This window comes from Eublepharis macularius, chromosome 3 (assembly GCF_028583425.1).
Source record: "Eublepharis macularius isolate TG4126 chromosome 3, MPM_Emac_v1.0, whole genome shotgun sequence".
Classification (NCBI taxonomy): Eukaryota; Metazoa; Chordata; class Lepidosauria; order Squamata; family Eublepharidae; genus Eublepharis; species Eublepharis macularius.
In genome coordinates this window covers 136,414,455-136,427,165 of record NC_072792.1, presented here as the reverse complement: position 1 = coordinate 136,427,165, position 12,711 = coordinate 136,414,455, and the positions used below count along the sequence as shown (strand labels likewise).

General features: G+C 44.3%; 1 protein-coding gene across 2 annotated transcripts in view; it reads right to left on the bottom strand.

The window, feature by feature from the left end:
* MYH15 (myosin heavy chain 15) overlaps positions 1–12,711 on the bottom strand; it is a 99,493-nt gene that overhangs the window by 21,534 nt on the left and 65,248 nt on the right. For both annotated transcript variants that reach the window (XM_054974889.1, XM_054974888.1), the window contains 3 exons: positions 11,501–11,697; positions 6,752–7,101; positions 4,981–5,105 (listed from right to left, as the gene is read on the bottom strand). In XM_054974889.1, the coding sequence (XP_054830864.1) occupies positions 4,981–5,105; positions 6,752–7,101; positions 11,501–11,697 (672 nt within the window). The remainder of the gene's footprint in view (positions 1–4,980; positions 5,106–6,751; positions 7,102–11,500; positions 11,698–12,711) is intronic.

Genomic DNA, 12,711 nt, shown 5'->3' with positions numbered 1-12,711 from the left:
ACTCGCGCACACCTATATCATGCTCGGCTTTTCTGAGCAGTGGAAAAAAGCATGCTGTTTCCTCTGCTTTGATATCAACACCTTTTTATTTGGAGGAGAAATCCCTGCAAAATATAAAATACCCTGCAAGACAAAGGAGGAGGTTAATAAAATGATCTGCACAGCTTCGGTCAGAACTGATTTTCAAGCATCAATGCATTTCGAGATCGCTAGAAGATGAAGCGATGAGGAGGCACCTCATTAAAATATAGGGTATGAAAATGCCTTGGCACATACTAAATTCACCTGCAACATCATAAACAAATTCTGTCATTCCACATCACATCCAAGTAACCCACAAAGACTCTAGCAATCAAGAAAATGTAGATGTCAGATGTGAAACTCAGAAATTTTCATATGCTCATGAGATTGCTGACTTAACAATGATAAAACTCTTTACTCTCCCGAACTTAAAGTGATTTCTGGATTCATCAAGAGATACATTTACCTGATGACACTGGAAACTTCCTTCCACTGCTCCTTCATGTGCTATCAGGTAATGTGGTAATTTGTTTGCACATTAGGAGTGAGGCTTCTTCAACAAGACCTGCTTGGGAGAACATCTGAGCACTCTCGCAGCTCAGATGTAGCAAAGTTGACTTAAGGGATTTGCAAATTAGTAAGTAAAGAGATCTGCTTCATCTAGCACATTTGTTTTCAGACTTCCAACCCCAGGGGAACAGTTACGCAACTAATGTGTGCTTGAGGAACCTGTGCCTGCTATGGAATTCTTACACATCGTATAAGAATTTGAAAATATGTTCTAAGCTAGGGATGGCCAACTTGTGTAGTCTCAGGGCCACATAATTATCCAAACAGATGTCTTAACACGGCTAGCAAGAGTTAGCATCATCTAGCAGTAAGGGTTCCACCATTATAGGTTACAAGTCCTCAGCAGAGCTGGAGTACTCAGTGAATTAATCAATTGTATGGAAAACATTTTGACCACACAGTAGTATGGTTGATGTTACGTTTCAACTTTATTTCTTGTCCCACCCTTCAGTAATATATATGTAGTATGGTTACCCAGCCAAGTCCAAGTAGGGGAAATATCAGAGGTTTGCGCTTCCCATAAACAGAAACTGGCACACAAGGCTTGGGGAGATTCAAAGTGTAACAGAAGGTTTATTTTCAAGTAGATAACGTAAGAAGGCAGGTAAGTAGGTGTTTGAACTGAAGTAATGGAAAGGGTTTTGTACAGAAACTTCACTGGTGTGAGGCACAAAACCCTTGGTATGATTCTAAGTTGCTAGCTTCTGTAGGATGTGCTCAAATCTGCCCCAAAGAGTAGTAAGCAGAAGCTCTCAGAACACCTGAGTGACATATATGAAACACTAGAAATAGCATAGAATAGAAGGAATATAACTGTAGAAGAATTTAGCTTTAATATACCTGTGTATTGGCCTAACTCTCTGTAAGAGACACAAGAAAGAGGCCCTTTGTCTTCATCTCTCTAGCCTTGCATTTCGGCCTGGGTTGGCTGTAAAGCCAAAAGCACATTCTAGAGATACAAAACAACTTGCCCATCCTGCCTGGTCTCTGCCAAGTCACTAGAGATATGTTCAAACCTTGATAACAGAGTACTAGCTCTAGCTAAACTGTCTTCATTGTATTGTCGAAGGCTTTCATGGCTGGAGAACGTTACTTGCTGTAGATTTTCCAGGCTGTATGGCCGTGGTCTTGGCATTGTAGTTCCTGACGTTTCGCCAGCAGCTGAGACTGGTATCTTCAGGGGTGTAGCACCGAAAGACAGAGATCTCTCAGTGTCAGTGTGTGGAGAAGATGTTAGCAGGTAATTTATATCTACCCAGGAAGGTGGGTTTGTGCTGAGTCATCCTGTAAGAGTTTCCGAGGGTGTGGAATGCTAATGGGGGGAAAGCTTCACTGTATCCTGAGTAAGTTGTGTTGCATATGGATTGGTGGTTGATATGCTAATCTTATCTTTCATGTTCTTTTATTCTTGTCTGGATGCTACACTGTGTGGTCCCAATGTAAACTTGTCCACAGCTGCAGGAAAAGTGTTTTTGCCATATATCAAAGGACTCACTGATCAGATGGGAAAACTTATGAAAAAGCACAACCTACAAACAGTATTCAGACCCACCAGAAAAATACAACAGATGCTACGATCAGTCAAAGACAGTAGAGACTCCCTCACCTCTGCAGGAGTATACTGCATATCCTGCAGCTGTGGACAAGTTTACATCGGGACCACACAGTGTAGCATCCAGACAAGAATAAAAGAACATGAAAGACGCTGCAGACTTGGCCAACCTGAAAAATCAGCAGTAGCTGAACATAGCCTAACTCAAACAGGACACAGTATCTAATTCCAGGACACTAAAATACTGGGCAACACATCCAACTACTTTGTCAGTTTGCACAGGGAAGCCATTGAAATTCATAAGCATAAGCACAATTTCACCAGGAAAGAAGAGAGTTATAAATGAATAGGGCATGGTTTCCAGTCCTGAAAAACACCAGACTAACAAAATACTCTACATCTTACAATAGCCCTGCAGATAAGATTAGCATATCAACCACCAATCCATATGCAACAGAACCATCTCAGGATATAGTGAAGCTTTCCCCCCATTAGCATTCCACACCCTCAGAAACTCTTACAGGATGACTCAGCACAAACCCACCTTCCTGAGTAGATATAAATTACCTGCTAACATCTTCTCCACATATTGACACTGAGAGATCTCTGTCTTTCGGCGCTACACCTCTGAAGATGCCAGTCACAGCTGCTGGAGAAACATCAGGAACTACAATGCCAAGATCGCATCCATACAGCCTGGAAAATCTACAACAACTGTCTTCATTGTCTTCTTGGGAAAGATGAATAGCCAAGCATATGCTACACATTGGGCTACTTGTTTATGCTGATGGTAACAGATTGAAGACTAACAATGGATTCTTGTAGCATTAAGGGATGGGAATAGGCAAACTGAAGGCCTTGGGGATGACACACAGCTACCGGATAATTACTTTATTGATACTACAGGTGCCAGAAACCAGTAAGTTTTACCCTTGTCACTGGACTCTGCCATCTGCTTCTTTTCTGAGTCTGGCCTAGAAGCAATTCAGGACACGTCTTTGCTTTTAACACTTCTTTGAGAGATGTTGATGTTATTAGTCTTAAAGATGTTAAAGTGAGTTCTTTTAGAGGTTGGCACTGCTTCACAAATGCTCCACTTTTAACACACAGACACAGCACGACTTCCCCTCCCCTCTAGACTTTAGGGTACTCCACTGAGTCAAACCCTTTCAGGATACTGGGCAGGCATTATAGTTATGAGCTATAACCCTGTTCCTGGTGCTGAAGGGGAGACTCCTTTCTACCCACTTCCTTGGACCACTATAATTCCCAGATCTCTTGAGTCTACGCAGGAGTTTGTGCTGCCTTTCCCACTTTAGTCCAAGGACTACAAGTGCTTCAGGAACATACTGATTTCACTTTCAAGGGAACTCCCTCCCTTCCTCACACAGAGGACTCTCTGGCTGACCCTCTCTGGTCAGAAGCCAGATTCCAACTCTCTTCACCCGTTTGTTTACTCCAGCTGTCAACCCCTCAACATTCCATCCCCAACTGCCATTTCAGACTAGCCTCAAAGGATGGGGGGGGGATGGGGACATGTCAATCATCCTCTTTATTCTCCAGCAATCTCAGCATTTGAAGCTGAGTCCATCACAGCATCTTCTTTAGAACTAGTAGGTTTTGTCTTTTCCAACTGTGTGCAGATTGAACTGATTAAAATCTTGTTTATCAGTTATGTTTTGAACTGGGAACTGACATAGAATGGGCACTAAAAAAGAAGAGTTGTGATCTGGGAGTCCTCAATTCACATCTTGTCTCTGCCATGAACTCACAAGGTAGCCTTATGGAAGCCACTTTCTCAGTGTCAATCCTTCATCTACAATATGAGGATAATAATAATGCCTACCTTACATGGTATTTGCATGGACTGCAATGTATGTGAAGCACTCTGATCAATGAAAGCATTCTATGAATGCTAAGTACATATTATAAAGGATTGTGTGACAACTGTAGTCCTCAGACATACTATAACATAGTTATTCAAATTTGTACATTACATACAACATACAAAAGAAAGACATGGTAGGTACTCCAGGGACAAAATAATTGCTACAACTCCATGTAATCTGCAAGCATCCCACTTAGCCATTCCTATTGTAAGGAATGGCCTCGATCCATATAGGGCCAGTTGGGCCTTCCTGTTCCCTCATGAAAGTAAAGACAGTAAGCCTGGGAACAGACTGAACACTTTCTTTAGTCTTTTCATTATAGGGTAAGATTGGTAATGGTGAAACAGCTACCTTCAAGGAAGCTCATCTGCCTTAATTGTCTACAGGGAAATCCCTAAGAACAAGTCTTATCTACAAGACAGATCTGCATACTGCCACACAATAAAGCAAATGGAGGAAGAGCCACTTAAGTTGGAGGAAGGCCATGGTTTTTCAGTACTGGATTTCATGTGATGTGAAAAACACAATGCAACAGCAGACATACACCATACGGCTAAACAACAGAGGTGCCAGCAACCTCTAGAAACTTTAGCTCACCAGTAACTCAAAGACTGGTGGGGGGAGAGGGAATGGGGTGGGTTTAGCGATAGAATTTTGGCGAATCCTAGAGCTTCACCCCCAACATCATGATGTCACATCCTTCTTTTCCAGAAATGACATCACACACCAGCATGACACCAATGCTCCTGTCCCTGACCCTAAACACCTTCTGGAACTGCTAGGTGGGGGCTTTGCATCCCTTCAAAACAAACTCTTGCACAGCTACAATTTGAAACAAAGAGACTGGTGTACATGAAATAGCTGCTATATTTGGCTCCATTTGGTTATGGATCTATGCATTTAAGAAAGAAAAGTATGCTCACTTTTCCTTCTAAGCCTTTATCTTACCTCCGCTTCTTCCAGGGCTAGCTGAACTTCTGATTTTTCTTGTTCAATCTGTTTCTTCATTTTCTCTATCTCATGAAGACTCTTATTTCCTTCACTGATTTGGTCAGTTAGATCAGCAATCTCCTCTGAAAAGGTTAAAGAAAGTAACAACAACAGAATGTAGGGATCAGAAAATCCTAAATGCACCAAACTGTAGCCGACAGAGTGTCCTCTAACAGGGGAGGTGGGAATTCCCACATTGCTTTCCATTCAAACAACTTTCTTGGACTTACAGGATATTTTGTATGACTACAGGGAGTGCTGTTTAATTATGAATAGCAGCCAATAGAAATAATTAAAGAACACACATTCTGTATTAGAAGGAAATAAAGGTTCTATTAGTTTAATGTATTCTGAACATTTTTGCCCCACTTTTCTCACAGCAGCTCACACAAATGATGCACATAAAACATTTCTGCTGCAGATGAACACATTGAAATTCTACACAGTCTCCTGCTGATGCTCAGAGTATCTTCTTTATTTATCCTCTTCTTGTGTCTCTTCCTTCAAAGATGTTGTTGCCAGCTGCTGTTTGAGTGCTTTCAGAAAGACTCCTATAGGGGCAGCTATGAATAGCTACTGTTGGTTTAAGTTGATGTTCTGCAGGCCAGTATGTGGAGGGCAGTGTGTGTGAAAGGGTGGGGAATAAAAGCATTTTCTGAAGCAGTGACAGGCAAATATTTATAGACTAATTTTCTCTCTTCCTTCCATCACTGGGACATGGACTATTGGATCACAGAAGGAGTAAAAGAAAGTTAAATGGGATGTTTGTACCTTATTTTAACATGAAAAGGTGGTGGGAATGAGGGTAGCTGAACTTTCCTTCCCTATGCTGCACCACTACAGTTTCTGCCCAGCCTAGGCAGCTTCTGAGATGAGAGAGAGGATTGGTCCAATAGGAGATAAGGCAGGGGGAGGAGATAATTCAACTCCCTTTACACATGTGCTAAAAAAAGTCCCCACATCCACTTTATATATGAACAGGGCAGACATGTGAACAACCAATATGGCTACCTTAAGTAGACTAGTTTGGACTAGACAGTTTGAGCAGTTGTGAGCAAAAATGATGATGATGAAGAAGAAGAAGATGATGATAGTAACAACACTGACTTTGTTTACTGCTCTGAGTGGGCACTATTCTGTCCAGAAGGGTGGTATTATAAGCACACTGCTATTATTAGTAAAACAGGCTCTCTATGGAGCCACACTGAGCCAAGAGGTAAGGTGGGTATAAATATTTAAACAAACAAACAAATGTATACAGGAAATCAGTTCAAAGCATGCTTTGATAAAATTTTAGCTTTTGCATTTTATAGATGACACATGCTATATAGACCACACATTATGGATGTCTGAGGTAACATTTTTGTGGGAAATAGGAGAGTTGACAGCAAAGTTACTTTGTATTCCATTCACTCCCTTCTGATTTTTTTTAAAAAAGTTGGATGGTGTGCAGTCCAGCACACTCCCCCTAAATCTACCACTTCATATGTGGGAAGTTCATGCTGTGTTAGGGCCTTACACTGGCTGACATCACTGAGAAAGGGTGGAGTCTAGTCTGGCACCAATAGTTCTCTTTATCCTCAGATCAAATAGATTTTATGTTAGACAGAATAATTCTCTTTCTTTTTTTGTGTAATGGAATGGTGAAACTCATCTGTTAAGCTCCTGAAGGACTTAAGTAGGCTCTTTCTCTGAAGTTTCCTATCTACATCATGAGTGTATGACCTACCTTGCAGATTCTTGTTTTCCCTTTTTAAGGTCTCCAGATTGTCCAGGCTCTCTTCGTAGGCATTCTTCAGCTTAAATAACTCTGTGCTAAGGCTCCGGGCTTCCTTCTGGGCACCTTCAAGTTCTGCTTGGGACTCCTCATACTTCTGCTTCCACTCTGTGATGATTTTGTCAAAATTGCGCTGCTTCTTGTCCAGGGCTCCTGCTGCTGAGTTGGCCTTTTCCAAATCGATCATCATGTCCTCTAACTCATTCTGTAGCCTGTGCTTAGTCTTCTCCAAAGAAGAGCATTTAGCATTGGCTGCCTCAATGGCTTCCTCAGCCTCTTGGAGACGAGCTGCTAACTTTTTCCTAAAAGAAGAGAACTACCATTATATGATGCTCCACAGGAACTACCATTATATGATGCTCCACACAGAAGACTGATTTATTTGATTTATTAGATTTCTAGCCCATCATGCCTACGAGTAGGCTCAGGGTAGGTTACAACATCATAAACATCAATAAATACATAAATGCATAGGCAACAATAAATATACTTTAAAATACAATATAGGAACAATAAAACACAGTAAACAACTTCCAAAATTTGGCTTTAAGAAAATCAAGCAAATACATTCAGGACTATTGTGGGATCATCATCAGACACAGCAGATCCACTAAGATCAAAGTTCCTGGTTATTTCCAAAATTTATGCAGTGTAGCTTTCAGCTAGTTACTTATAAGCACACAGGATGCAGGCAAAATGGGCTGACCCAAGATATTTCACTGACTTAAATGGCTGTACCTCACAGTCTTAGAAGTGCATCCAAGAATCCCTTGCAATGTGCAGTGAATGTATTAGGGTGCAGTTCTTAGAATATATACAGAGAATTTTCTGAGACATTACAAAGGATTATGGAACGCCCATATTGTGTGGTGTCGCCATTTGGGACTCCAAAATATCCTGGAATACCTTGCAGTATTGGAGATGATGCTGGTACAGCATGCTGGTATCCTTTTTCACATTGCTGTTTGGCTTCATGGCTTTCCCCAGACTTACTGAAGCAGTGGCCAGGTGGCCAATTCCCAAGAAGGCTGCTGCCACCATAACAGCACCTCCAAGGTGACCTCCCTGGGCCAGGCATGGTGGTTGATGAGCAGTGGTAGGAAAAGGAGTGTAGGGGTGTCTCTCTTGGTAAAACTTTCTGCAGCAATGGAGTTCTATTACTGTCCACTGATATCAGCGGTGGCAATGGCTAAAGGCAGGGTCCTCCTGAGGCAAAATTAAGCAGTAGCAGGGGCAGGGCCCTGTGGGACACAGCAGCCAGTAATGAAGCTACCTGAAAAGTGGCTAGGCCAACAGCCAGCTGGAAGGAGGGGAGGGAGGGGAGGAGATGGTCACAACCTGGGAGGTAGCGGGGCTTTTTCATAGGCCAGGGAGGCTGGGAGTGAAGATACCAAATGTGTACATGCTTGCGAGTCTTGGGCCTAAGTTATTTTGATCTGCCATGTGCAGTCGAGACCTTGACCCTAAAGGTAAAGGTAGTCCCCTGTGCAAGCACTGAGTCATTACTGACTAGACATAGGCACGATCTGAATTACGATTTCAACCCTCCCCCCCCCCCCCCGATTTTGGTGTTTGCGCCATTGTGACTCAGAGCAGAACCACAAGTGACAAAAGGCACAGATTGGACACTTGTCTGCTTCCCTCAAGTTTTGATGGGAAATGTAGGCATCCTGGTCTCACAGCTTCGCTCTCTGACTGCTGTCCAATGGACTTTTCAACTGTCACTTGTCCAACATTCCACCAAGCTGCCTACATTTCCCATCAAAACTTGAGGGAAGCAGACAAGTGTCCAATCTGTGCCTTTTGTCACTTGTGGTTCTGCTCTCAGCTAATCGGTTCCGTCCATGGCAACCGATCCAGCAGTCGGGGATTTGCTTGTTTGGGACTTGATCGGATATATCGGTTTCTGTTCGGAATTGCAGACACTCTGGCGCCAGTAATTTATTCCCGGAGCAACGGAGCCAGGGGAATGAGCTGTGTTTGCCCGCCTTCTGTCACCCTCGAAACACGAATGGAAGCCCAGCTTTCCTTGATTAGCAGGCTTCCTTCCAACCACGGAGCAGCAACACAGGGGAGGGAGGGGGAAGGGGGTGTTCTGAAGCCATGGGCACAAAGGAAAGGCAAAAGGTAGCACGGGAGGCTGGGAGGCCGCCCACGCCGTTCGTCTTTCCCCAGGACAAGGGGCGCGCGGGCAAGCCAGCCGCCCCTTGTCCTGGGGAAAGGCAAAAGGCAGTGTGGGAGGCTGGGAGGCCGCCTGTGCCATTTGCCTTTCCCCAGGACAAAGGGCGCACGGGCAAGCTGGCTGGCCCTTGTCTTGCGAGGCAGGTGAATGGCGTGGGCAGCCGCCGAGCCACTCGCACTGCCGCCAGCTCCACAGCGCACCGGGACAGCCGGCTTGCTGCGTGGGCGGGGGGGGGGGTGACCCAGGAGCGCGTGCGTGCATGCAAGAGCCTGACTACGGTTGCCCTGGGCACTGGCAACCATAGATCCGGCCCTGGGAATGTCCCCTCCCTGAGGGGAGGCGGCTCGTTGCAGGGTTAAAAACTCCCCCCCCTCTACTCTGTGTGTGTGTGTGTGTGTGAATGTCCCCTCCCTCCCTGAAGGGAAGGCTGAGTCAACCTTGAGCTGGCTACCTGAACCTGGCTTCTGCCAGGTTCAGTATCGAACTCAGGTCATGAGCAGAGGTTGGGCTGCAGTACTGCTGCTTACCACTCTGTGCCATGGGGCTCTATACCTTGATCCTACTTGGAGCATTTCTTTTCTGCTCTGATTTGATTTTATTGTGACTGAGAGTGTATATCATTTTTTGATAATCACATGAACCAGAGCTTAATCAATGACAAAAACTGTCTTGGAACTTCTGTTTATTAAACTTGTTGAACCTCCCCTTTTCCTTTTTGACCCTAAAAACTATGTGGAGTCATGGTTGCTCCAAAAATGTCACTCAGTGGTAGACACTAACAGTAAGGAATGAAGTTGGGATATTGTGTTAGATGAGAATGTAATGAGCATTTGAAAATTTCTATTAAAAGGTAATTTAGTATGAGATGTATCTATACATGGGAGGGAAGGCGGGATGGTATAGTCCAATCTTGTCAGATTTCAGAAGCGAAGCAGGGTCAGTACTTGGATGAGAGACCACCAAGGAAGACTTTGCAGAGGAAGGTACTGGCAAACCACCTCTGCTTTTCACTTGCCTTGACAGTCCCTTGCTGGAGTAACCATAAGTCTGTTGTTACTTGATAACACTTTACACACACTTATATCTATATATGAGTGTTATGTTTAGTAGTATTAAAGATTTATAAGGATATGAAATGGTGTCCCAAGGAGTGAGGTCTTTGATGCCCCTTGTGGTGAGCCACTGAGGCTGTGGGATGAACCAGTTTGTGGGACTTCAAGAAACTCTGAGACTCATGATATGTTTGGCCATAAGTCAGGTTGGGGTACTCAATTAACTTACTTAACTTACCCAAGTGCCTCATAACAGGGCAAAAAGCTTCTCCCTGGGGCCATTGTCACAATCCAAATTATGCCCTTCAGCACTTGGGCAATTAAGTTCCTTGACCCAACTTGTGGCCAAACATATTGTGTGGTGAATTTCTCAGAGAAGCTCCACCAATGAGCACAGTCCATTAGCTACCTGAGACAGGAAGCAACTTTGAAGCCCCAGGATAGGCTGGACCCTTGTCTAGACTACAGTTCTTACTACTGGCTGCTAGATTCTGTTCATTCCTGATCACTGACCTTTGCTTTCCTTGTAAACTCAGATTTTGGTTTATGATTCTGTAGCTAAGGCTTCTGCACTTTCTGATTTGTGGACTTTCACATGACCTTGCTACCTGGTGTATGGTTTGTCAAGGGCTCTGCTCATGATCTTCTGGCATTTAACCTGTGGATTTCCTTGCAATGTTTGCTTCTAGGTTATGATGATATAGTCTTCTTTTGATTGGGTTTGTGACACTTAGCCTTGCCCATTCTGGCTTTGCATTCTGGATTCTGTCTAGCTGCTGCCCCAAATCCTGGCTCAGACCAATGGCCCAATGAATACATTATGCTACTTATGCAGCTGCTTGGCCCTGCATGGGTTCTTCAATGGCATTATAAGAAGTGATAAGAGAAAATCAGGGACAAGGTCTCACTGAGTCAACTGCACACTCACTACCCTTAGAAGACATGCTGCCTTCATGCTAGTACTGCAGTTTTCCATATCTGCAATTCAGTGAAATGGTACTAAACCAGACCAGGCTCAGAACAGGTTCTCATTCATTGTGCACAAGATCACAACAGGTCAAGAACAACCATAAGAAATAGTGGGTTTGATGGATGAGAGCGAGTTTGGTGTAGTGGTTAAGAGTGATGGGACTCTAATCTGAAGAACCGGGTTTGATTTCCTACTCCTCCACTTGAAGGCAGATGGGTGATCTTGGGTCAGTCACAGCTTCTAGAAGCTCTCTCAGCCCCACCCACCTCACAGGGTGATTATTGTTGTGGGGATAATAATGACATACTTTGTAAACAGCTCTAAGTGGGTGTTAAGTTGTCCTGAAGGGCAGTATATAAATCAAATGTTGTTGTTGTTGTTGTTATATGAATAGCTCTCTTAGTACTTGGCACACTTATCTGCATTTAGCCTGTGCTATAACTATTTTTAAAGGATCCATGTTGAAGCAAAGGAAGGCAAACCTTGGTATCACTTACTTGGCATCTTCTAGCTCTTCTGTCCTTTGGATGGCATCAGTTTCATATTTAGTTCTCCACTGTGCCACTTCTGCATTGCCCTTGGAGAGTGCTCTCTGGAGCTCTGCTTTGGCTTCTTGCTCCTCCTCAAACTGTTCACGCAGGAGGTCACAATCATGGCGGGCAGCTTGCAGGGCATGGGCCAAAGCATTCTTTGACTGAAGGGCAGGAAGACCATAATTGGCACACACAATTTGGTGGATGGAGTAGCTTGAACTACCAACTCACATGACAAGCTTGTGTTTCACTGGGTTGCATATAATAGAGCATTTCTGCAGGTAACCCACAGAACACAACTTTGTTGCCTCCCACTGCAGCCCAAAGTGTCCCCTGAGATGCTGTATCCCCACTGGATCCAAGCTGCAATCCAGGTTTTCCAAAACCAACATCTCACTACATCACACTGACTGTCTTAATTCTTCCCTTTAATATTTCAGAGGTGGGGGAACTCACCTGGGGCAACTCCCAGCAGGAGGTGGCACCCCTGTCACTATGCGCACATGCTCCTGGGACCGCACGATGATGTCACTTCCAGGAAGTGACATCATCATGCATGGTGTGGCTGCTCCCCCTCTGCCCCCCTGGGAAGAAAGAAAGAGGAAGGAAGAAAACAAACAAACAAACACAGGGAAAGATGGAATGAGAAAGGGAGGGGGAGAGAGGGGGTAGGGAGAAAGAAAGAAAGAAAGAAAGAAAGAAAGAAAGAAAGAAAGAAAGAAAGAAAGAAAGAAAGAAAGAAAGAAAGAAAGAAAGAAAGAAAGAAAGAAAGAAAGAAAGAGGAAGGAAGGGTGGGAGAGAGGAAGGACAGGAAAGAAAGAAAGACATGGAAAGAAGGAAAGAGAAAGGGAGGGAGGGAGGCTTCAGCTGGAAAAGGGGGAATTCCCCTCCTCTCCGCTGAAGTTTAAAACCCTTTGGGGGCTTCCTCCGACCAGTTGAAGAGCGGGGATTAAAGAGCTCCTTTCCCACAGCTTGCCAAGCAGAAATGAGCTCTTTTGACCCCCCCCCCCCGCTCTTCAGCTGGAGGGGGGACTTCCCCCCCACTAGCTGAAGAGCAGAGGTTAAAGAGCTCCTTTCCCTCGCAAGCGAGTCAAGGCCACCTGAACACATGACTACTTTGCAGAGCTGCCAGAACACTGTTCCAGTGCGTTCTGGCAGAAAAAAAGGCCTGTTTT